Source organism: Enhydra lutris, unplaced genomic scaffold (genome assembly GCF_002288905.1).
Source record: "Enhydra lutris kenyoni isolate GAN:26980312 unplaced genomic scaffold, ASM228890v2 scaffoldscaffold7, whole genome shotgun sequence".
In the NCBI taxonomy this organism is placed as follows: domain Eukaryota; kingdom Metazoa; phylum Chordata; class Mammalia; order Carnivora; family Mustelidae; genus Enhydra; species Enhydra lutris.
The window spans coordinates 1,024,123-1,050,208 of NW_019154091.1; the positions used below are offsets into that span (position 1 = coordinate 1,024,123).

Here is a 26,086-nt window from a genome sequence, read left to right on the forward strand (position 1 = left end):
CACAGGGTAGACCAACTTCACATGTAAAGGGGGAAAGCATACCAGTCACTCCTACTGCAGAAAAATCCACAACTTAGGATAATCATTCTTAATATTTTTATTGTAAAAACCATCAGACTTCCAAATGAATTTAAAAACTTTTTCAATATTTTTTAATGAAAAAGTCTCATGTAGTCATGTATAGGATATATCAACATTTACTAGTCATCTTCTGTAGGTAATGGAAAACACCATTATTGTATGCTTGAAAAATCCTCAATCCCATTCTCTAATAAGTGTCCATCATAATTTAAAGGGTACTTTCTCCACTCAAATTAAAACAAAACAAAACAAAACAAACAAAACAAAACTACTGTAAGGCTACAATCATTATATACCAAAGCAATTCCTACTTACATGCTTTACATAGTCCCATGAAAAAATAATTCAATTGTTCCTAATCCCTGATGCAAGGCACTTCAAGCGCCCGCATAAAACATCCATGTAAACGGCAGTGCAGTACATGAGTGAGAGAACATGGGCTGAGTAACTTTGACACAGCTTGACCTAGACTAAGGGAAATAGAAAATCCATCACAGCCACAGCTAAAAGGCATGTTAACATTCACAAGACTTTGTTTCTCTTATTATACAGAGAACAGGCCATATAATCTCTTAGAAAAAAAAGAAAAAAAAGAACACCTCATAAATATTTTCGTATTGAAAAACAGCATGCTCCCTGGGTATGTGCGACATCAGGACATTCAGAAATGACCAGGAGTAACTGCAAATGGCATTTCTGAACACCCAGTTTTACTATCCACCAGGCCTACTAGTGTGGACTCTTCATAGCACCATGGAAAAGGCATTAGAAAATCACAAAGGTACATTACTTCAAACTAACCCTGCCAAGAGGCCCACTTAGTTCACAGCAACAGATAATGATGTGGAGATTTTCTTAAATTATTGATTAGATATACCTAGCATGAAAAAATTTTATCTTAATACATCTCACGTACATAAAGCACCAATTTAAATAAGATAATCAAATACCTCCAGCAGGCTGTTGCTCAGCCTAAGAGCTCATTTCTCACCACTTTCTACGTTATACCCTTAAAGCCAAGGAGGAAAGAAGTAGAATGGCGACAGATATTGTAAGAGAAATTCAGTTCCTTCCCTATCAAATGTATGTCACTCAAGTAAAACACAGAGGAAGGAACAAACTTAAAAAAGGTCTACTGCATTCTCTGGAATTTAGCATCCCAGCTCAACAGTTTCTACCTACACTAGAGGATTAACACCCAGCGAGAGGAGGCCACAGCCAGGCTGCAGGGCCCTGTCAGAGAAGGCCAGGCCAGCCTTGCTGCCGGAGGCTGCACTTTACGTTTCCCCTGCTGGGCATCTCTCACAGGCGCTCCCCACTGGTGAGGCCAAGAGGTGTGAACATGACTACGCTTCAGGGAGCCCATCAAACGCCGCTGAAAACTACCAAATGAGACTCCACTGTGGGTTGACTTCATATACAAAAAAGAACACATCTGCCTCTTTACCAGGGGTAATTATTACTAGCATGCCCTTCTTAGGCATAAAAGGAATAATGGGTATCTCAGTTTATGCACAGTTAATAATCAAGTATAAATATTCAGACTGTTCCATTTTAAAATTACAGATTAAAAGTGACTCCCCAAGGAGAATCAGTTTCTTCATAAACGAAGTATAGTTTATAAAAAGCTGGAATGATGGTTAATTCAAATACAAAAACTCATACACAAAAAAACCCTACCTTTTCCTTCCCAACTTACTTAGTAGGTTCATACAGTTGATTCTATCACGCAACTGTATTATCCTCCCATCAGAGAGCAAAGTACTAATAAAATGCCTCAGTGAGCCAAGTGAGGGCCACTTCTTGACGACAGAACGGCGGCACCGAGGCAGAGCTGAGAAGCGCCACTCTTAAGCGCGGCTTCCTTCTTCCTGTTCTGGCGTCCCACAATGATTATTAAAGGAAGGAATCTGGTCTGTAAACGACTGGGTCATCCACTGCCCATTTGGAATGTCACCGAAAGTTGATTCTGCACTGTCAGCTGCCAGGGGAGAAAAGAATGTTAGAGTTCGTTTATTTTACCTAAAAACGTTACAGGATTCAATCAGGAGGTCTGAGCAGTCCAGCAAAGGGGAACTGCTATTAAAATAGTTACACAGGCTTCTTGACTACAACCAACAATCTCTGTTCTCTCGGCAGACACAGGACTGAGGAAGCCTCACGGTTATTCACGGAGGGAATGCGATTAGGACGACTCGGTAACTCAGAGACAATGCGCTGTACACGCGCGTGGCGGAACGTCAGCTCACCAGCACATTTCCACTACTGGCCACTGAAAAGATTTTCATAGTCCCATTTCTAAGCTTCAATAATTCATTCTCTTAAAGAAATACCCACCCTCCTTCCCCAGTGCTGACAAAACCAAGCGTTGGGAAGGAACATACACATGGACGGGAACATACCTAGGCCCCTGGAGGAGAAGCTGCAGGGGTCGCCAGCACACGGATTTTCTGTATAAGCACCGCCATATGCTGCTTCGTAACCTGGGTCGTATTTTTCTTCCTTAACAGCCATCTTCTTCGCATCCTCTGCGAGGAGAGTAAAAGAGCTTTAAAACGGATTTTGTACAATGGTTCTGAAACTAGCTTTATCAGAAGTCATCATGAACAAATCCCTTTCTAGGTCACGTATCCTAAGATGTATCTTTCACTATCATCTTCTGAACTCTTTATAACATATACTAAATTAACTCACAGGAACTGTAAAAGCCTACTAGATTTTAATTTCAGGTGGCGACGATGTTTCCTGTATCCTCAGCATCTGCAGGGGTCCCCACAACAGACTTTAGTAAATGGAGATTTTTAATAGTGACCAATGTCTGCTGTCAGAGCACTGACTGCAAATGTAACTTTTCTTTTCTTCTGCTTTTAAATCCACAACATGCTTCCTGTAATGTACAGATCCACGAGACGAATAAGTGTGGTGCAGAAGGGAACACACCTTGGGCCAGCTGCAGATCAAATGTATACTGCACCTCTTGAACGTCTGTGTTTCGTTCAATGCCTTTCAACTGATCTCTCAAGTCTTTGAGCTTAATGTAGTAATGAACTTTGTCCTGGGCTCGAGGAAACTGAGCACATCTCGCACTGGATGACGGCATAACATAGCAGAGCTAGAATTATAAAATTATATAGTTACATAAATCTTACAAGTCTACTGAATCTAGTCACATAGAGATGAAAAAATTTATCTTTTTCTGGGTTAATAACGATGCTTACCACATATTAATATATGCAAACTCAATAAACGTAGTTGTGGTTGAGTACAAATTTGTAAAATTTACTTATCTTTAAGTCAATAAATAAAAAATGAGGCATCTGCCCCACATTCATTTATCAATTAACAGTCTTGTCTTTTTAACAGTAAACATATGGTTCACAGTTCTAAAGGTACAAAAGGGCACAAAAGTATGTAACGGAAGTTTCCCTCCCAATGCTGTCTCTATTCACCTAGTTCTCTTCTCAGGGCAATCAAAGTTGCTGGTTTCAGAGGTGTAGCCTATGAATACACAATCAAATGTGTCTAATATATGTACTCTCCCGCATCCTTCTTAAAACACACGTGAATGGTAACATGCTCTCTATTCCCTTTCTTTTTGACTCAACAGTGTATTCAGAGATAATTCTGCACCAGATATCTGTATTAGAGTAAAAAGATGTTCTTTTTTATAGCTATGTAGTACTTGCATATTTATTTAACCAATCCCCATCTGTGGGCACTTAGGTTGTTTCCAGTTTTTTTTTTTTAAGATTTTTTTATTTATTTGAGAGAGAGAGAGAGAGAGCATGAGAGGGGAGAAGGTCACAGGGAGAAGCAGACTCCCCATGGAGCTGGGAGCCCGATGCAGGACTCGATCCCGGGACTCCAGGATCATGACCTGAGCCGAAGGCAGCTGCTTAACCAAGTGAGCCACCCAGGCATGCCATTTCCAGTCTTTTGTTATTACAAGCTATAGTGAAAAACCTTGTATATATTTAATTTTGAGTATGTGTGAGCTTATCTGTTGGATAAATTCATAGAAGTAGAATGACATAGGAGAAAGGCATTTGCATTTATCACTTGGGATGGCAACTGTCCTTCACAGATTACAAAATATATAATAATATACATCACATATATTTCAAAGAGAGAGGCTGCTGGGCTATGGAATTTCCAGTTGCAATTTCTTGCAATCTTTTTTTTTTTTTTTTTAAAGATTTTATTTATTTATTTGATAGAGATCACAAGCAGGCAGAGAGGGAGGAGGAAGCAGGCTTCCTGCTAAGCAGAGAGCCCGATGCGGGGCTCGATCCCAGGACCCTGGGATCATGACCCGAGCTGAAGGAAGAGGCTTTATCCCACCGAGCCACCCAAGCGCCCCAATTTCTTGCAATTTTTATACTGGCCTCCATAACATTATAAAAAACAAATTATATCTTTTGTTTTGTTCAGAAAGCATTTAGAAACTCCTGACTCATAAAGATATGTAGGTGTAAATGCTACCAGGTTTTGTAATAGCACATTTTCCCATCTTTAATTGAAGATATTCTTCAATTAAAATGATCCAGGGGGTGGGCGCCTGGGTGGCTCAGTTGGTTAAGTGTCTTGGGCTCAGGTCATAATCTCAGGGTTCTGGGATTGAGTCCCACATCGGGCTTCCTGCTCAGGAGGGAGTTTGCTTCTTCCTCTGCCCCTCCCTCTCCTCATGCTTGTGTGCTCTCTCATTCTCTCTCCCCTGTCTGAAATAAATGAAAAATAAAATAAAATGATCCAGAGGGGCACCTGGGTGGCTCAGTCAGTTAAGTGCCTTTAGCTCAGGTCATGATCCTGGAGTCCTGGGATCGAGCCCCAAGTTGGGCTCCGTGCTCAGCGGAAAGTCTGCTTCTGGCCTCCACCTGCCCTACCGTGCTTGCGCTTATGCTCTCAAGTAAATAAAATCTTAAAAAAAGAGATCCAGAAATTTGAAAAAGTAGTTTTTTGTTTCAAAGCTGAATCACTAACATCATCAATAACTGTATTTCATACCAAAGAAAAAATTATATAAGATACAAGTACTCCCAGCTCATCGTAAGACCTAAAACTACCTGTTGTGATAAGATTCAAGTTCACTATATATATATATATATATATATATATATATATATAGTATTGCACTATTACGGTCACATATATCCAAGAGATGTACCTGAGTCTTATCTGGCTCTTAAGGGACAATAATGCAGTAATTTATTGAAAGCAATGGACTCCTTTACAATTTTACCAAAGTAGACAAGTGTAAGCCTCAGTTTAAAGAAAGACCAGGGCTACCACCTACTTTATCAATCACATATCTATAACAAGTTAAAAACAGAAGAAATTTAAAGGAGACGCTCAAACGTATGAAGTGGCAGCAACTTCGCTCTGAGGTCTCTGTAAAAACCTGCCGGCACACCGGCTTCTCCATCATTTAAAATGCTGTCTAGAACACGTGGGTCTGTGCACGAATGCTGTTTTTTTCAAAGTTATAAACAAAACTTAAAACTACATTTAAGAAGCAATCTTTGAACCAAATGTCTGCAGAAGCTCTATATAGAAAAATGACAGAGTTTGAAAGCCACTGTGACTTCATGACACCTTCAGGGACAAGACCAGAGTTAACAGCATCATGTGCCAGTCAGACTGGCGGGATGTCTGTCTGCAACTAGACTGTATACTATTTATATGGCTCTAAAATGAAACTGGGCTAAGATATAGAAGCAGGGGGTGATGAGCAGTTTCGCTAATCGGGAGCATGTCTTTATTTCTTTATTTACATATTTGTTTCAGACCGAATAAGGGCTAACCTACTTGAATTTGGTTAAGAATATGCCACTAGGGGCGCCTGGGTGGCTCAGAGGGTTAAAGCCCCTGCCTTTGGCTCAGGTTGTGGTCCCGGGGTCCTGGAATCGAGCCCAGCATAGGGCTCTCTGCTCAGCAGGGAGCCTGCTTCCCCTGCCTCTCTCTGCCTGCCCTCTGCCTACTCTGATCTCTCTCTCTCTGTCAAATAAATAAATAAATAAATATCTTTAAAAAAAAGAATATGCCACTAAATAGACTTTGAATGTACATTAGCTAGCTCCTTTTAACATTTTAACCAAATAACATCAGTAAGACATTTTATATGACAAACATTTCTTTTTTTTTTTTTAAATAACGGTACCTGAGTTAATTTGCAGCTATTAGTTTGAGTTGATATAAAAACTATTACTCAACAAAATCCAGTGCTTTTTTATTCTTTCCCCATGGCATCAATTACAATGGATAGGACAAATAAAAAAGAGAAGTTAGCTAGAAAAAAATTCTTATTTAGCTGATTTACAAATGTAATTTTAAGGACTTACAGTTTCTGTGTCTGGGATCTTATGGGGTTGAAGTCCAAATTCTAAGTTTTTAACCTTAACTCCAAAAACTTCTTTACTAAAAATTTCATAAATACCTAAAATGAAATACAAACATATTTACATTGCCCATAATGTTAGCAAAGAAAAAAGATAAAATTTAAAAGTAAATCTTACATTTTCCATTAAACACTGCTATTCGTGGCTGATATTTCTGTAATTTCTGCACTAGAATACGTCCTCCTTCACGAAATTCTTTACTAAAATTGAATTAAAAAGTAGTCAAGATACAAGTATGGCAATATATATAATATCCTAAATTCAGATAGCTGTAAATAAAAGACTGATTTATGTTACATGTTAAGCTCAGCTTCAACTAGGTAAATATAGTATTCCTAGAATATATGACGCAACTGCACGGTCAGGTTCCAACCTATAAAATTAAATGTAATTACCTGGAAAGATCTTTGCTGCCTGGTGTTGTCCTTTCCACCATATTGGTAAATCCAATACCATATTTCCCTGGTAAAGTGTGGTCATCCATATGGTTCAGCTGGACCTCACTCAGGCCGGACATAAACAGACACTTCCCTGTGAAAATAAGACTTGAGTTTATTTCCATATAGATCAGAGGTTTTTGCCCCATGAATCGATGTGGTAGTCTACATTTTAATCCTGAAATTACCAAAAACAAATAAATAAATAAATTAAATTAAATTAAATTAAATTAAAGGTTTAGGATATTTTAAAAAATTATGGGTCAAATACCATATCAAGCAATCACTATGTGCAAAGCCCTCTGCATGGATCATCTCATTTAATGATCATAACTGTCTTATGAGGTCTTAATTACTATTTTTATCTCCTTTTCACAGGGAAGTTAAGGTAAATGGCTGTCGGAAATACAGAGCTAGTCAGTGTAGGAAACTCTGAAACGGTTTGTTTTCCTTTCTAGTAACTGGCCCCTGTGCCCCGGAATAACTTAAACAAATAAATATACACCAAGAGACCAGGAACATTCAAACACCCCGACAGTGGAAGAAATGGAAGTTCAAACTTTTCTAGAAATTTTTTTAAAATAATGGAGATAGTATGTCCTTAGCTCCAAAAACACGTTACTGTACTTTTTTGTCTTAAATGTTTTTAATATTACTCTAAGATAACGGACTAGTATTTCCTGAGGAACTACTGCATGCCTTTTTCTATTGGGCGGTGTTAGGTAAGCGGACTTACAAGGAAGGTAACAGTAGTTATACTTGGTTTTAAAGCTCACTCTACAAGTATGAGGCTCTTTAACGTTACACACTGCTAGATATAAAGTATCTGTAGAGAATGTCTCCAATCACAAAGTTTCTTAACTATTACAACTTGATTGCCAGTGATCAACGCATTTCATCTCTCCTGGAAATAGGATAAGCAGAAATCTGGAAAGGTCAGTATCTGTCTGCATGGGCACCAATGAGGTACTATTGTTACTATCACTGCAGATATCAAGTAAAAAAGAAAATTCATTTAAAAATGCAGTCAAACGCCTATAAAACTATTAGCAAAATAAAAGAGGAAGTACTGCTTTCCTTGCCCCTCCCCTCTCTTACACCAAAGTGTGAACAAAAAAAAACCAAAAAGATTCAAAACACTTATTTTTGTGTACACATGCACAGAAAACATGTATGTATTTTTATGAACAATCTCTCTTAAAAAACACAATTTGGGGACGCCTGGGTGGCTCAGTGGGTTAAAGCCTCTGCCTTCGGCTCAGGTCATGATCCCAGCATCCTGGGATCGAGTCCCACATTGGGCTCCTTGCTCAGCAGGAAGCCTGCTTCTCCCTCTGCCTCTGCCTGCCACTCTGTCTGGTGGCTCAGTGGGTTAAAGCCTCTGCCTCTGGCTCAGGTCATGATCCCAGGACCCTGGGATCGAGCCCCGCATCGGGCTCTCTGCTCAACAGGGAGTCTGCTTCCCCCTCTCTCTGCCTGCCTCTCTGCCTACTTGTGACCTCTGCCTGTCAAATAAATAAATAAAATCTTTAAAACAAACAAAAAAACCACACAATTTAGTTTAACCCCCCCCCCAAACTATTAACAGAGATACCTAGTTTAAAAGTAAAATAATTTAAAAGAACTAATTACTTACAAAAATGGTTTCCAGGTCCAGGGTAATGATGCCCTTTGTAAGCTGCCATTAGTCCTGGGTTTATGCCAATCTACAAGAAATGTTTATACAGTAAGTCTTAAAAAGTAGGATTTAAGCCTCAGGGCTTCTGTGGAGGAGTGGTGGACAAAACTAAATTTATTAAAATAAAAACTTAATCCAGTATTATAAGCAATATTGTTTATCAAGTACCCAGTCTTGATCTGAACAAAGTACTATTTCTTTTTTTTTTTTTTAAAGTAAGCTCCACACCTACTGAGCCACCCAGGCACCCCCAAAGTATTCCTCTTTTAAGAAAAACATTCCCTTTTACAAGTGCTGCTGTTGTGTTTAAAAACCAGTCCTGCGGGGTGCCTAGGAGACTCAGCTGGTTAAGCATCCAGGACTTTGGCTGAGGTCATGATCTCAGGGTCTTTGAGACGGACTTTTTTTTTTTTTTTTAAAGATTTTATTTATTTATTTGACAGAGATCACAAGTAGACAGAGAGGCAAGCAGAGAGAGAGAGAGGGAAGCAGGCTCCCTGCTGAGCAGAGAGCCCGATGCGGGACTCGATCCCAGGACCCCGAGATCATGACCTGAGCCGAAGGCAGCGGCTTAACCCACTGAGCCACCCAGGCGCCCTGAGACGGACTTTGAGATGGACACTGTGTCAGGCTCCGCCCTGGGTGTGGAGCCTGCTTGGAATTCTCTCTTTCCCTCTCCCTCTGCCGCTTCCCCCACCAAAGGCCACTTGCTCTTGCCTGTGCTGTTTCTCTCTCTCTCTCTAAAAGAATGACCAAACAAAATAAAAACCAGCTGGGGGAAAAAATAGTAGAAACAGAGCTATAAATACAGAGAGCAAACTGGTGGTGGCCAGAGGCAGGGGGATGGGCAAAATGGGTGAAGGGGAGCGGGAGGTACAGCAGAGGGAGGACAGCTGATGGGACTGTAATAGTGTCTGGTGACCGATGGCAGCTACACTTGCTGTGTGCACGCTGTAGTGTACAAACCAGTCAAATCACATGTTGTATGCCTGAAACCATGTAACGCTGTGTCAACTCTACTTTGACACAAAGGAAAGATAATACAATAAATTTAAAAAATGAAGACCAGTTTGACTCCTTCATATCTCCAGGCCCCCACAGCTGCCCATCTGGGCTGGAAAGAGAGGTGCTGGAGCAGCCCATCAGCTGAGTCCAGCTCCAGCCACAGACTGCTTCTCCATTCCCAGCAAGCAGCTTAGGGCATCCACATCAGCAACAGCTATCTGCACGCTGTTTCTGATAGTTACTGAGAAAAACCAAAGCTCAGAATCAGTATTCTCATTTATAGAGAACTCATAGGTATCATGCAACTGAAGCGAGCCACATGGATTATTTTATCTAACTGCAGCCCTGGGAGGGAGGTACTATCATCACCCCTGCTTCACCAGTAAGGAAACTGGTGACTAGGAAGGTTAAGGTTTGTCCAAGGTCATACTGATATTGGCAGGATAGGAAACTGGACAGCCCCACTCTGGAGCCCATCCTCTTAAACACACCCGTATAACACAACCTCACGAAGGAGAATTCAAAAGGATTCTCCGAAATGGTTCTTCTCAACAAAATGCTATTGGCAAGAATAGAAGTTAGGCAAAGTTAATCCACCAACGCTATTTATAAAACCACATGAGGATAAAAATCCTTACAATCACAATGTCCAGGTTGAAGGTCAAAATGTCTGGGAGGGTCTTGGTTAGAAGTTCAGCTTCTGAAACACCATTAAAACGGTCTACTTTTCTTTTCACTTTAAATGTGTCTGTAATTTTTTCTTGCTTTTCTTTTGATTTTGTGGACTTGCCAGATTTTTTGGCCTCAGCAGGCTTTTTGGGTTCTACTGGTTTTTTTGGTTCTGTTGCTCTGGGTTTTCTTTTCCTTCCTTTTGGAGTCTCTGAAACACAGTAATATCCAATGTAGATGTAGATGCAGAAAAATGTAACTTATGAACATTAGGCAGCTTTCCCAGAAAAGTCACCCTATCAACTCTCTACTTTTCTATCTCCCAACCTCAGGCTCTTCTGCACTATCCTCCCCTTCCTTCCCTCTGGGACTGTGTTCAAGCAGCTCACGCCCCACCCCCTTTCTTCTGTTAGCTGTTCTTAGGATAAAATGTCCATAATAACTATAGATTGATTTTCCACATTCTCTTACCTGTCATCAGGGATACAAAGCAATTATACTATTTTATAGGAATTCTAAATGTAAATACATAAATAGTTGAATAAACAAATGAAAAAAATAAGTGGAAAAAGTGGGAGGAAGAGAAGCATTTTAACTCAACTTCCCCATAATTTCCAGCAATACAAAGCCTCAAATAGCGTGTGGACTTGCTTTAGAGATTACGAGTGTATATTCTGTTCCACACACAGCCAAAGAGGTGGATTTAGAGGTGCTGAGGATGAAAACGCTGGGGTGAAAGTGTTTTTCAAAAGGCAAGAGCAGGGGCGCCTGGGTGGCTCAGTGGGTTAAGCCACTGCCTTCGGCTCAGGTCATGATCTCAGGGTCCTGGGATCGAGTCCCACATCGGGCTCTCTGCTCGGCGGGGAGCCTGCTTCCCTCTCTCTCTTTCTCTCTCTGGCTGCCTCTCCGTCTACTTGTGATCTCTCTCTGTCAAATAAATAAATAAAATCTTTAAAAAAAAAAAGGCAAGAGCAGGATCTATCTTAGGACGTAAAGCAGTCTCAATCTCAGCACTACTAACATCTGAGGTTGAGTGGCTTGGGGCTCTGGGGGGCTGTCCGGTATCACAGAATGTTTAACAGCACCTTGGCCTCTACACGTCGGACGCCAGAAGCAGCTGACAGTCACGACAATCCAAGTTGTCTCTGCACAAAGCCTCATGTCCCCTGCAGGGTGGGGGTGGGAGGATGCTTGATCAAAAATCACTGACCTAAAGTTGCCCACAGAAAGGCTTGGTTTTCTTACCCTTAATTCTTTAACATCTCTCTTAATTTCTTGGGCCTCCTCCCCCACTCTACTATTGTTTGGCGGTTCCCTAATGCAGCCATGCGTCCCTCTTCCCTCTACTTCACTCTGATTTAGCCACTCCCTACGCCAAGGGATCTACTCTGCAGCAAGAGGAGAGTCAAGGCCAGAGGTATCTCCAAGGCAATGGAGTCAGGTGTGCTTCTGGAATCATAAACTGAAACTCTGAGCCCATTTCTCATACAATACTGCTACCCTGGAGAAAATCATTATCTTCTCTCCATCCCCTCAGGTCCTCCTCATTTCATCCCCAGATTATTTGGTCTTGAATGCACTTTTTGCCTCCAAATTCTGCCAAACTCCCTAATATCCACTCTATCCTCTACAATATTTCTGGGCTTTTAGAATGTCAGTCTACGTAAGTCACCCTCTGCTTACATTCTCTCAAAGCTCCCTACTGCCTTAGGACAGAATATACATTCTTCAGGTTATAAGCCTCATCACTTACTATTTTTTGGCTAAATACCAGAAGCCAATGACACAGAATCACCACTTTCCAACAGTCATGCTTCTTCACATCTGTGCTTTTGCAGACACCATTCCCTAAGTTTGGAATTTCCCCAGCCCATTCTTCCTGGGGGAAAGTCTCCTCACCCCTGGCTTCCAGAGCTCGGGGAAGCTACCTCTGAGCCTCAGTCAGAGTTAGGAGTCAACCCTGTGAGCTCTCACAGCATCTGTGCCCCTCTGCACCCTTGTGTCCTGAAGTATAACGCGTGTTTACTTATTATTTTCTCCTAACAGATTATGAGGTATTTGAGGAGAGGATCCAAGTTCTTTTCTTCCCTCAAACCTATCACAGTGCCTGGCACATACTTAAAAAGTGGTTAAAAATTTTAACACTAGAATAAAACTAAAATTCATCATTAAATCCTTTTTTACATAAATTAGCTCATCCAACAGCTAATTTTCTATGCTGCCCCGATGAAAACTACCTTGTACAGGTTCCTGAGCAGGAGCGGGGTCTGGAACTTCTGCCAGCATGTGCTGTTCGCTCACCACGGCCCCGTCAGGAGCTTCAGCCATCATGTGTTGAAATGGGAACGTATAAAAAGCTTGAGCTTGCTGAAGGGAATAGCTGAAGGAACAATAATATAAAATATGACAGTCAAGTTACCCAACTAGAAGTTTAACCAATCAGTAGTAAAAAAAACTTCAGGATCCAAACACTTCGTAAATCAGACTGTGATATTTGGAGTTGACAATAGGGGCAAAGGGAGAAGGAATATCTGTTCCCATATGTGCACATTCACCCAATTTCTACTTTGTGCCTGCTAGCCAAACATTAATTAACTCTCCCACTGTTTAATGACACGGTGTGTCATCAATAAAACTTACCAGTCCTGTCAAGTCAGCCTCTGCTTTCTCTGAAATGAGATCATGGGAATTTTATAGCAGAGTAACTTAAAAGGCAGAGCAGTTCATACAGGATTAAAGTGTCCATAAATATAATTTGTGTCTCTATCTTCAGATTTAATCCTTTTGTCACAAAGATCCCCTCCAATTTAACCCTCACCCAGCTTTACTGATACACCATTGACATAAAACTTTGTATGAAGTGAAGTCATATCATGTGTTGATTTGATACATGCATTACAAATGATTACTAACACAGTCTTAGCTAATATCTGCATTATGTCAAGCAATTACCATTTCTTTTTTGCAAAGAGAACACTGAAGATCTGCTCTCTTAGCAACTTTCAAGGATACAGTATAGTATTATTAGCTACAATTACCATGATGTACATTAGATTCCCAGATCTTGGTAATTTTTTCACTCTTCGACCAACATCTCCTCATTCCTGCCTTCCCTCCAGTCTAACTTAAGGTTCTCTATTGGTTTATCTGCCTGCTTAATGACTTATTCATTGGACCTGTTTCTAAATTGTTGCTGGGTTTTTGCCAATAGATTAGGACTAGAAATGGATATTCTGTACATATCTGTGAATGTACGGAAAAAAACACTTTAAGTCTCTTTTCTGAACATTTTTCAGACTTTGTTCCAAATATTCAGTTCAATATAAGGAACACAGGCCTTCACAGAAAACAAATGCCAAAAAAGTACCTTTTTTTTTTTTTTTAAAGATTTTATTTATTTATTTGACAGAGAGAGATCACAAGTAGACAGAGAGGCAGGCAGGCAGAGAGAGAGGGAAGCAGGCTCCCCGCCGAGCAGAGAGCCCGATGCGGGACTCGATCCCAGGACCCTGGGATCATGACCTGAGCCGAAGGCAGCGGCTTAACCCACTGAGCCACCCAGGCGCCCCAAAAAAGTACTTTTAATGACTATAAACCATTATCTCAAACTGTTGCCCCTCAGCGCAAGGCCAGAGAAGTAAACACACATTTTGTGAAACTCAAGCTACAGCTGATGCCATTAAATACACAATGGGGAGGAGAACACTAGGAATTAAAATGGGTAAGTATCGTTTACCATTTGGAGAGAAAAGTCATGTTCTCTGTGGTGAACTACTCACTTATTAGTCACAGAGAAAGAAAAGTGGAAGCTCAGAAAGCAGAGACTGAAAAGGCAAACTAGTACAATCTAAATGGGTGAACTTTATAGTATATAATTTGTTTCTTAATAAAATGGCTGTAGTAAGCTTAAATGGCCAAGGCAGGCACAGGGTAAGAGACTACTGGGGCAGCTGGGCTAGGGTGCAGGGTGCTCAGAGACATGCAGGGGCCAAACCCCGTGGACAAACCACTGGAGAGGAATTTTAGCTTCAAGCTATCTTTAAGGGGAAGCTGCTAAAGAAAAGGTTAAGCATTAGAAAGATATCTCACTACATCTTAAATATTATTTTTTTAGATATATTGCTTTCAATTATGTAAAAAAAAAAAAAAACCCCAGACACAGCAATGCAGTAAATTTTAGTACATTAACATGAGAAAACTCTATGCAGGAAAATTATATTTACTGATATTTGTAAAAGCACAGAAAATGTTTAATGTAGACTTTAAAGTAGAAAAGAACATAAGACAGTACTATAACCTAAGGCTGCACATCAGGAAACTATGTAGACAAGTCCCTGAAGCTCAAATATGAAAAAGGAAGAGAAGTGCTTAAATCGTGCTTGGTACAAAGTAAAATGTCCTCCCCGACCCTTTTCTTTAATAATAGTCATAGCTCTTTTTGACAAATTGTAAAAACATTAGTTGTTCAGTGTTGACATAAATACTGTAATGAAGGCGTGGATACTGCTAGGTTACATCACGAGATCTTGCATAGTGACCCTTTGGAAATGCCAGTAAGATGAACTGTAAATTCTGATTGTGGCCAGAAGCAGTTTCCTAAGATGTGAGCAGCCCTGTTCAGCTGGAATGTATAAAAGTAAAGACATATGGTGACAATAAGTGAGCGGCCAGAAGAATGCACAATGTCTGTTCTTAGTCTGTCACACCGAAGGGAGGGCAACCTTCTACCCTCTCCCTTGTTTCTTGCTATCACTCTCAAGAGTCTCACAGATGTGTCCCATTTCGAGCACCTCACAAAGTCCAAACCTGAAATACTTAATTTAGGAAAACACTACATTACAAAAGGATCCTGAACTTTAAAAAATAAATTTCTAAAACCTGATGCCTTTTCCATATTTAGGGGTCATTAAATTCTGAAGCTCAGAATCTGAAAACTAAAATTTTAGAAATCAGTTGGCTAAAAAAAAGTGAAAAGGAAGAAAAAAAAATCTGAAGTTTGATTTTACAGATATAGATCAATTTTGAAAGAAACTGAGAAACTTATCATTAATATCAGTATGTCCCTTAATCTTTCTAAGAATGATCCCTGGTAACTTCACAGTAAGTTAAAATTAGAAACAGAAAATAAATAATTAAGAAATAAAAAATAAAGCTATGAAAAATATGATGTATAAGTTCTAAGGTAATACACTATCTTTGAGTGGTTGAGTATCTTTGAGTCTCAACAGCTTCCTCACAGAACAAAAGGAAAGAGTGCATCACAGCATTCTTATTATTTGGCAGAAGCAAGCAATACATCTGTACAAAAACCTTCAAGAACTTCAAAGCTAGAAAACTAGAGTTCTGGATAATTTAATTGTCTATTATCCAGTAATAGTTTTATCTCTAAGCAGCATAAACCTGTTTAACCATAATCTGAAAATACTTAATACATTTGTTGTATTTATGTATGATTGCCACTTGATTAACTCAGAATTGTGCAAAAGTTAGGAAGCATCATTTTCTCTGTGTGAGGGACGGCAACAGAAGAGCACCTGGTCAAGTCACTCATCCTCTCAGGACCATGAAAATGATTTCTACACATAGAGACAACGTACAGAAAACAGGACCAAATCTGTCTGGACTCCGAACTGACCCCAAAGAGTTTTTATTTTCTGTACTCCTTCGTATCAAATTTCTAAGCATGAGGGATGATCTTATTTCCTTTGCTCACTTTTCTTCCCTACCATTTGTCCCCACACCTTCTGTCACCCCTCCTTTGCCTGCACCTAACGCCCCTTCCTCTCCCAGCCTCCATTCACACCCCCTTCTCTTGACCATCAGTGCTCAAAGCACTCGTTTTTATAGCCATCTGAGGTTGATACACTGTGTATATTCCTGACAAACTGCATATTTCCTGACAGTCTTTCTCAAAACACACACACACGGAGGACTGAGGAATCCAGTTAATTCAGGTTTTGCTGTACTTGAAAAAACTCTCAAATTTTCTCTAAAACAAACTCCAACTTCTTTAATCCTTTGTTATTTTCCACTATTTTTTAAAAAAAGATTATTTATTTATTTGACAGAGAGAGAGAGAGAGAGAGAGATATCTCACAAGTAGGCAGAGAGGCAGGCAGAGAGAGAGAGAGGAGGAAGCAGGCTCCCTGCGGAGCAGAGAGCCCAATGCGGGACTCGATCCCAGGACCCTGAGATCATGACCTGAGATGAAGGCAGAGGCTTAACCCACTGAGCCACCCAGGCACCCCTCCACTATTTTTTTTTAAAGACTTTATTTATCTGACACACAGAGAGAGAGAGAGAGAGCACACAAGCACAAGGAGGGGGAGCAGCAGGCAGAGGGAGAAGCAGACTCCCTGCTGAGCAAGGAGCCCGACATGGGGCTCGATCCCAGGGATCAAGACCTGAGCTAAAGGCAGACACTTAACCAACTGAGCTACCCAGGTGCCCCATTTTCCACTATTTTAAAGATTTCTGTTGCTCTTTTCTAAATACATTTGTCTTAGTCCCTTGGGCTGATATAATAAAATACCATAAACTGGGTGGCTTATGAAAAAACAATTTTTAGGGGCACCTGGGTGGCTCATTCAGTTAAGTGCCCTTCTCTTGGTTTCAGTTCAGGTCATGATCTCAGGGTCATGAGATCCAGCCCTGTGTTGGGCTCTGCAATGGGCATGGAGCGTGTTTGGGATTCTTTCTCTTACTCCCTCTGTCCCTCCCCTACTTTCTCTCTCTCTAAAAAAACAAAAACAAAAACAAAAAGCATTTTTTACTTACTACACTTCGGGAGGCTGGAAAGTCCAAGCTCAAGGCACCGGCAGATTTACTGTCTGTTGAGGGTCTGCTTTCTGTACATATGGGGTCCCTTCTCACTACATCCTTACAGAATGGAAGAGGTAAGAGGGGTCTCTCTGGGACCTCTTTTATAAGGGCCGTAATCCCATTCAGGAGGGCTAGTTTTCAACATACGAATTTTGAAAGGACAATCTATAGCAGTATTTTATTATTTTCATTTAAATCATCATACACAACACTGAATAATTACAAAATAACAATCAATGTTAAATAATCCAAATGCTCAACTAAAGGGAACTAGTTATATAAACCATGATCAAACACCATCGTAACTATTTAAAGTCTACATTTAACACTGCAAAGCAGAAGGCAGCACTCTCAGGTCCCCTCCCTCTTTGAGGGAGAGCTCTGTACTATCACTTTGCCATGGCTCAATAAACCTTGCTTTGCTCCCCACCTCTCTGCCTGGTCTACCTCTTCATTCTTCAAAGCGGCATGACCTAGAACTGTGGGCACAGACCGAGAAAAAAATTCTGTGACATTTATGGGGGCTCGTCTGGGATGTCCACCATCGTTAAGGACAACTAACTGTGAGTAGTGGGCAGCAAGCCTCTCTCTCTTTCTCCCAATTTTGTTTGTTGAAACAATGTGCACCTGTCAGCCATGCAAGAGCCATTAGCATGGTTGCCATTTTCAAGTCTTGGGTGACAGGCTCTCTCGGCTCCTTCCCAGCTGATCCCCCAAAAGAAGCTGGGAATGTTGGTTTGGTAAGGACTCAGAACTCCTTTCGGTGCAGATCACTGGATGTGAGGGACCTAGGAAAAACCTAGCAGCAGCTGAAGGGCCTGACCAAGGCTACCCTTTGGTGGCCCTCAGAGGGAGCTGGTTCCTTACTTGCCCATCCCGGCATCTAGAGCGAAACTCCCCTGCTACTGTTTTCTTGGCTGATTCCTCTCCTAAGAGAACGAGTGGGAAAGCCCAGGATGGTCCCCCCCACATTCTTTGGTGAGTGGTTCAGGTGGCCTCCAAGGGATCTCACTGACAATTCCCTGTTACGACCAGAAACAGTCTCCTGTTTCTGACCCCTCCTATCCTGGGTATTACTAGGACACCCCTCGAACTGGCTATACCACCTCTGTGAAGGAATGGCCAAGCAGGGCAAAAAACTAAGATCTAAGGGATCTCCCAACTTTTCCACTCCACAGGGGTTATCTGAGGTGGATTTCCTCTCCCTGGATGCCCCATATCTTGTCCCTCCATATGGCTATGCCGCACTAAACAATTCTACTTAAAGAAGTCTAGTGTATCCATTAACTTCTAAGGGAATCTTAACGGTAGGGAAACCAGGGTCCCTCTAAGGAGGTAGGACAAGCCTGGGTTAAGCATGACCACCCTCACAGAGAGGACAGGGGCTCTGGCTGTCAGTTGCAGGAGCACCTAGGGCCACACACCAGGAAAAGATGAGAAGGAACCGAGGTGAGAGACGCCTTTTCCTCTCTTCCGAAGTCTTCCTGATCAACTGTAAGAAACTGAAGTAAGCGATGCATTTTCCTCTCTTCTTGTACATGGGTAATTCCCTGACCAGACCCTTATTCCTTTAGAGTCCCTTCCTGGAATTACAGGCTAAAGGAAGAGTATCAGACCTGTAAATCACTCAATATCATTTACTTGGATACCTTCCTGGTTTGCACTGGACAAAGACAACACCTTTCTTTTGTTCTGGGGCACGGCCACAATACAAGTGGGAGGATGAGACATGGCCCCCTGAGGACCACGTTTTCCTGGTTTTAAATGGGAAAAAGGCAGCTCATTTTCTTTTGTTTTGATCTCAGCAATGTAAGATTAATCCCAGTCTCCTGGCTACTTTCTACCAGACCTCCTTGACCACTCCAGCTGGGCACCTGGGGGGTGGGACTGGAACAAAGGAATACCACAACCACACCAAAAGTAGATAGGCCAACAGAGTCTGCAGGGGAATCTCACCCCTGGCTCCATCCTTCGTAAGGTAAGATCAGGCCCTCTTATCTGTCCTGCCCTGTCCTGGAACCCCTTTTGGTGCTTGAGGGCTTTACCCTCTGTAAGAACAGTAGTGCTTGAAGGGGGACCAAGGGAAGGTGATGCTACGGACCTGAGATGAAGGGGGACCTCAAAGTTTTCTGAAGTTGGATGTAATGCTTCTGTTAAATCAGACCCTCTCTGAAGCAGAAAAACGTGAGGTTCTGAAAGATACAGGGATCAAGGGATGGGAGAGCCCATGGGTGGCTTCAGTTTCCAACTGGAGCCCAGGCTCTACCTCAAGACCCCAAGTGGGATCCTCTCAAGACTAGAATTAGGATCTTAACAATCTCCTTGGAAACTGGCACTGCTATTACTTCCAAGCCTGCATCCTAGAAGGACTGAGCAATACATGGGGGCTTCTCCCTCATTCATTTCCTGGGTTAATGGCTATAATTGGAGCCAACTGTGGTCAGTCTACCTCAGGACGGAGACTTTAAGGAACATTCCCAAGCAGCTGCCGAAACTGCCTTTGTTTCAGGGAAATCCCTGACTTCTCCGGCCTGACATGGACTGCATATTTCCACTTTAGTGGGAAAAACATGGTGTCTGCTCATATGTCCAAGCTGAGGAGGCGTAGAACCTAGAATGATTCTACCTAGGTTTGCTGAAGGTGAAATAAACTCGCATTAAAATGGTGGTTCTCAAAGTTTATGGTAATTATTAAGAAACTTTTGCTTGGATAACAAATGGGATTACATCTAGGTCTTTTCCAAATAGGATAAAGTGCTAAAGCATTGATTACCAGACAGGTTTGTGCTTTTAAAAAATATTTAAGGGTCTATTGGTTAAAAAAAAAAAAAAAATGGTGATTAATCTTCTCTGTCTCAAAGTTTTCATGGGCAATTGTTAAAGTAGCTTTCAAAGTCTCTAGGAAAGGATATCTGGGTCTATTGGTAAATTAACTATCAACCCAAACTCACGAAGAAAAACCTATAGTTTTCTCAGATTAAGAGAGGCTCTCATTAAATACACAGCTGTCTCCCCCCGGTTCTCCTGAGGCCAAGATCATTCTTAAAGCCCAGATATTCCGGGGAAAAAAATGCAAAAGTTGGCTGTTGGCCCCGAGGGGACCCTAGAAGAGCTCTAACAAGTTGTTAGGGGGTCTTTTATTGGGACCAAGAGAAGAGTGAGGAATAGAAACTAAAGAGAAGTCTGAGGCTTTGGTCGCAGCCTTGCAGGCCGTTGCCAGCTTGGCTGCCCAAGGCTCTGGCACCAAATGCCATCTCTGTGGCCGCCTGGGACACTGGAAGTGAGAATGCCCTCGTGGCAAAAACCACTGCCCTGTAATCACTTGTGCAGGGGGGCACTGGAAATCTGACGGCCCTCGGGACTTCAGTCCTGAGCAAAGGCTCAGGTGGCCAGTGCCCTGACTGGGACTGATGGGGCCTGGGGCTCCACGTGGTGGCTCCTCCAAAACAGCTCACCAGAGGGAACCCAGAGCCTCAGGTAATTCTGGAAATGGAAAACCAGTCGGTTTCCTTCTTGATACTGGAGCTACCTTTTCTGTTCTACTCGCCAACCTGGGTCAATTGTTCAACTGCAGTGTCGTCATTAAGGGCATCACTGGGCGACCCATATGCCAGATTTTTTCTCACCCTCTGGGACGTACTGGGGGGGGGGGATCTAATATCCTCTCACTCTTAATGCCTGAGAGCCCTGCACTTCCCTTAGGTAGATATATTAGGTCCCATATTGATAGCCCCTGGGCAGACTAGCAATTGCCTCCCCTTAATAGAGGCTGATATTAATCCCCAGATCTGGGCAACTCAGGCTGAGGTGGGTCAGGCTTTAACACCAGGGCCCATTTCCACACACCTTACGGACCCCACAACTCTCCCTTGTCAGAAAGGTTTTTTGGGCCTAACAGGACACTGTCGCTCGTGGATACCAGGAATAAAAGGAAAAAAACAGGAAAAAAATCGTGTTCCCCTCTAAATTTGAAGCCTGGATTCACCATTCCAAAGTCAAATCCTGGTCCCCAATGGGGCCTAACAACAAGTAACTGAAATCCCTCCATGAACCCAGAAAGAACTTCAAAGTAGTCTTGAAGTGACAGGAAACAGGTAAGTCTTCTTCACTGCTACCTTCCCCACACCCCATCAAAATCATAATCCTTATTGCATTCCCTTCGCCCGCCCTCTCCCCACAGTATGTGGGGGTTCACTAAACTCCAAATGGTGGTTCAGATGGAACCTCACATGGAAGTCAAACCAGGTATCCACAGGGACCCCTTCATAGATCAGAACCAGAGGAACCCTGACTGTTGCTCCAAAAACGCCCCTGACGAGCAGGAAGTAGCTACGACTGGTCGTCACCCTTCTTCCCCAACAGCAGTTAGGGCTACCTCTCCAGAGAAGGGGTATTATGAAGGACAGCTGGAAGGCAGGCAGGCAGGCAGGGACAACCCCCCCCCAACCCCCCCACCAAGAGGAAACCACCTTTAAAGGGATTTTACACCAACCCGGAAGGAGCCATTCACCCTTTCTTTCCCACGTGATGAGTAGATGACAAAATCTGACTGGGTGACAGGTGCAGGGAGGGTTAATCTGATTAAAACAGTGTGCCAACAAGCCATAAAAACTGCAAGACTTAGACATTCGGGTGACAACCCTCCCAGGTCCCCTCCCTCCCTGGGAGATTTGTCCCATCACTTTGCTATCTCTCAGTAACCCTTGCTTTGCTGCCCACCACCACCACCAAAAAAAATACTGCAAAGCAGAAGCGTGAGTATTCACCATGCATTACTGCGTACATGCTGTACACAATCTATCGGAAACTATAAACACGAAGATTTAGAACAAGTCAGGTCTTCGATTCATCCAAGTATTCTTCAAACAATATGATTCCAAACTTCTTCACCATTTTCTCATTTCCTGGTGCTCGGAATAAAACAAAATAAAAATGCTCCAGATAGAGCCTCATCATAACCTGAAACTGAGCAGGGCTATCGACTTCCTCATTCTGGAGTCCTACTGCAGACTCCACATTAGCTTTACAGGCACCCTCGTTATACTGCTGATTCATACGGAGTTTATCATCAATGAAAACTGCCCTTTTCTCACCTCTCCCTTGTATCGCTGATTTTTCGGCACCTAAGCACAGGATTGTGGCTCTTTTGGTAAAAAAGGATTCACCACTGCAGCCATTAGGATTGATCTGGATTGACTATCAATTCCATAAGCCTCTCCCAGAGCTGGGTCATTCACAGATTATATCAGCACCTTGAGGCTGTTAAATTGTTGAAAAGAACAAGTTGGGGTAGAACTACATGTTACATCAGTATAGACCTCTCTTCAGCCTCCCCTTGATAATTTCAGCAGTAAATTGGTTTTGAGTTCACCTAACTGGACCGCCATCAGTCCATCTTCATCTTGCCCACAGAGAAATGGTATATGGCACAGTTGTTAGGGAGGCAGACTTTGGGCCACATTGCCTGGGTTCAAATTTCAGCTCTGCCATTTACTACCTCAAGTTCCTTAACTTCTTTGTCCCAGTTTCCACATCTGTAAAATGGCAATAGTTGTACCTAACTCACTGGTTATGAGGATTAAATTAGTTAAAACACATAAGACACTTAAAACTGCATAGTATATAGTAATTTTGCTCTAATAATAAAGATAGTGGGAGATGATTACATACTTTAGGTACCCCCTGTCATCACCCTCCTAATGCTATCTAGTTCAGTATCATTATCCAAAAGGGAATGAACTTAGCTTGGTATGTCCTACTTTTTTCCTGAAATTATACCATAGCCTACTAGTCACTGGTTCCTTTTAAATATGCTCAATAACCACTGAGAAGTAAAAATTTTATTTAGGATCAAAATCAATAAATTAGAGGGCTCTATCTTTGGAAGAAATAGGGACCCACGTGTTTATTTTCAGGCTTCAGGCCCCTCTCCTGTTGTCTACAACTCTTAAAGATTGGCTGTAATCAAGCCTTTCATTTGAAATATATAACTTATCTGGCCAGGAAATAGGAGTTCTCTTAGAGCAGTGACCGTTCTCTTAAATGCCCTCCTTGATCTTGTCTCTTAAAGACATTCATTCCGCCATTCCTAGTCTATAATCATTTCCCTTTATCATTGAGATTTAAAAAAACACCAAAATTAGAACCAAGTATTTGTTTTCTGTTATCTGCTAATATCCAGTGGACTAGGCAGAAAACCAAAACCTTTCTCACCCTTGTTGTCAATACCTAACTAAAAAAGTTCTTGGTTCCTTTAACGTTTTTAGAAAGAATGATTTCATCTGAAGGTTAGTCTTCCCAGTGTGTATTTTCAGTGGTTGGTATCACATTTTTCCAGTCATTTTTGATTTGACATCCTACTTTCCATTTTTAGTAAATCTTCTTTTCATGCTGGAGCTCATTAGAAACATAGTATCCTCTTCCTCCTTTTTCCCTCTCTGGTTAGCCTTTAAATATTTGTTATGATACTATAACTATCTTTTTTTTTTTAAGAGTCCATATTAATGGAATTTTCTTTGAATTTGTTTTGAAATTAGTCTTCCAAAGAAAGAAGTAAATTGGGCGCCTGGGTGGCTCAGTGGGTTAAGCCACTGCCTTCGGCTCAGGTCATGATCTCAGGGTCCTGGGATCGAGTCCCACATCGGGCTCTCTGCTCGGCGGGGAGCCTGCTTCCCTCTCTCTCTCTCTCTGCCTGCCTCTCTGCCTACTTGTGATCTCTCTCTGTCAAATAAATAAATAAAATCTTTAAGAAAAAAAAAGAAGTAAATTCATTATATCCAGTATTCCATTCTACTCCCTGATTAGCATAAAGTCAAGACTGACAAAAACCCAATTTCTCAGGATTATCTGGAGCCCCCAGTCATTTCAGAATCCCCAACAATAAAGTCCTTACACTTCTAACACAAAATTCTCTTTATTTCCTAAGGTAAAACTTTTTGAGTCGAAATTTTAAATGGCCTATAACCCTGTGGATGAAGTTAAAACAGATTATAAGTCAATTTTTGGGTAAACTTTGTATCAGAGACCCATGACTTTGCTGGGAGACACTGAGCAAAGTTTTCTAATGTGTAATTCATTTGATGGTAGACCTCACCCAGGTTTCAATTTTGATCTGAAGTAAGATCACAGAAGTAGGAGAGAGTTCCACAAGTTCTGGTAAATTCTTCAAATGTAAAGTTCTTCTGGGAAGGAAGTGCAGTATTTTATGTCTGGATTTGACGAGCAAAGGCAGGATAAAGCCCACACTTTATCTACATAAACCTTTCCTAAACTCTAAAGATTATTTTGGTGATCTGTTCCCTTCTGCATAACACAGATCCACAGCATGTGAGAACCGGATACCAGAGATGCCCTATTTTACAGACACGAACAGACACAGAGAAGTGAAGTGTCTTGCCTAAGTTCAGGACCCGTTAGCCACGGAGAGTCAGGAAAACTCATTAGGTCAAAAAGAATTTTTTTCCAATGTAAGTCATCACTTTTTTCTTTTTAAAGACCCTGTTACCCCAATTATTTTTTCATTTAGTTCTCTGCCGGGAGTTCAAATCGCGAAACCTCTGCTCTTGCCAAATGTTCTCCCCACGCATCTAACTCTCCCCAAAGGTCATATTGAAAGTAGATTCTGAGGTTCGTTCCCAAGATCACCAGAAAACACAGATGACTTCTTGGGAGTGTTAGTCACAGCCCAGAATTCAAGAGTCCCAGTCCGGTAGTGTTATCTACCTTGTGGCCCCTCACGCGGCTTGTCAAAACCTATGGGGGGAAAAGCCACAATAAACCTACTAACTCTAAAATAAAAACTCCAGCAGCGATACATGCGATACTCCCTCTTTACAGCTCTCCGCATAAGGGACGGTGGAGGGAAACGCGGACGATAGCAACTGAAGGGAAGTGTTAACTGGAAACTGCTAGCTGCTTACTAACGCGTTTGAAAGCCGGCTGGAAGCCGGAAAGGCCGGAAGAAGCGCTCAGGTGCTAGAGGGCCACTTCCGAGCGGCGGGGGGAAAGACTGGCCCGAGTGGGCCAGCGGTGCGCACGCGCAGCCCCGGCCTTTGTACTCGGGCCGCGGCTTGAGGGGCGGCGCTCCGCCCCGGCCTTACCTGCCCGCGTTCTCCGCTTCCATTCCCCGCTGCCGCTCTTGCTGGCGGCTGCTCCTGGCGGGCAAGCGAGCTACTGGTCCCCGTAAGAGCGCGGCGTACCGATGGCTGTACGACGATAACCAGAGGCTGGACACGATTGCCGGCAGAACTCGGACAGCGGCAGGCGCTCAAGCTCCTCCCCCGAGCTTCTAGTCACCGCCCCCTCCACCTCCGAGCTCCTACCCCCCCCCACCTTCGCGCGGCGCTTCCGTCCACTCGAAGCCAAATCCTACAGCCCGTGGTCGTCACGTGACACAGACAGCCCAATCATGTTCGCTTCCCTCTCTTTGGTTCTCCTGCTCGCCGCTTGGCCTTTCGGGAAGGGTGGAGGACAAAAAGGGTGGGGTGAGGGGGCGCTCTGCTAACGTAAGCTTTTGTCCGCCGGGACTCTTCGGTGGTGGGAGGATCGGGAGGTGAGAGGGAGATACATTTTGGGGTGCTGTGTGGGTGGGACGGTTATGCATATCAGCCTTATCCAGACCAGTCCACGTTAGTTTTTTCTCGATGAAAAAGTATTTTGCGTTAATTATCAGGTATCGATTATCAAAAGTGATTTTGGGCGAATAAGAGACGTCGCAGTCAGAAAACTGGGGAGTTGAGGTCACGGTGCCTTCTTGGGCCTCAGTGTCCTCCTCTGTAAAATGAGGGTGACTGTAAAACTGCTTTGTAAAATGTAAAGCGTTACATGAACCACTGTCTGCTCTAATTTGTGCATGTAAAAATAATAATTTTTCAGGTGTATGATAGATGCCATTTAAGCACCACGGCTCCCTTATTATCTTACAGACTAGCCGCTCTGTTTTATGTCTCAGTGGCTCTTAGAGCTAGTTTTTGTTTCATTAGTGTTCAAGTTGTCACTGC

The 26,086-nt window shown here is 42.3% G+C and overlaps 1 protein-coding gene across 1 annotated transcript; it reads right to left on the bottom strand.

The window, feature by feature from the left end:
* Positions 1-140: 140 nt before the first annotated feature.
* Positions 141-25,430, bottom strand: LOC111142095 (thymine DNA glycosylase). Its single transcript, XM_022495047.1, has 10 exons — positions 25,187-25,430; positions 12,503-12,645; positions 10,235-10,476; positions 8,550-8,619; positions 6,872-7,007; positions 6,594-6,676; positions 6,420-6,514; positions 3,022-3,193; positions 2,484-2,609; positions 141-2,062 (listed from the first exon to the last, which is right to left on the bottom strand). The coding sequence occupies exons 1-10, from the start codon at positions 25,207-25,209 to the stop codon at positions 1,932-1,934; spliced, it is 1,221 nt and encodes a 406-aa protein (XP_022350755.1). The 5' UTR covers positions 25,210-25,430; the 3' UTR covers positions 141-1,931.
* Positions 25,431-26,086: the final 656 nt, after the last annotated feature.

Coding starts and splice junctions, on each gene's coding strand:
- LOC111142095 (XM_022495047.1), bottom strand. CDS start 25,209: ATGGAAGCGGAGAACGCGGGCAG. Junction 2,610..3,021: donor TGATCTGCAGCTGGCCCAAG/GTGTGTTCCCTT, acceptor CTCTCCTCGCAG/AGGATGCGAAGAAGATGGCT. Junction 2,063..2,483: donor CTTCTCCTCCAGGGGCCTAG/GTATGTTCCCGT, acceptor CTCCCCTGGCAG/CTGACAGTGCAGAATCAACT.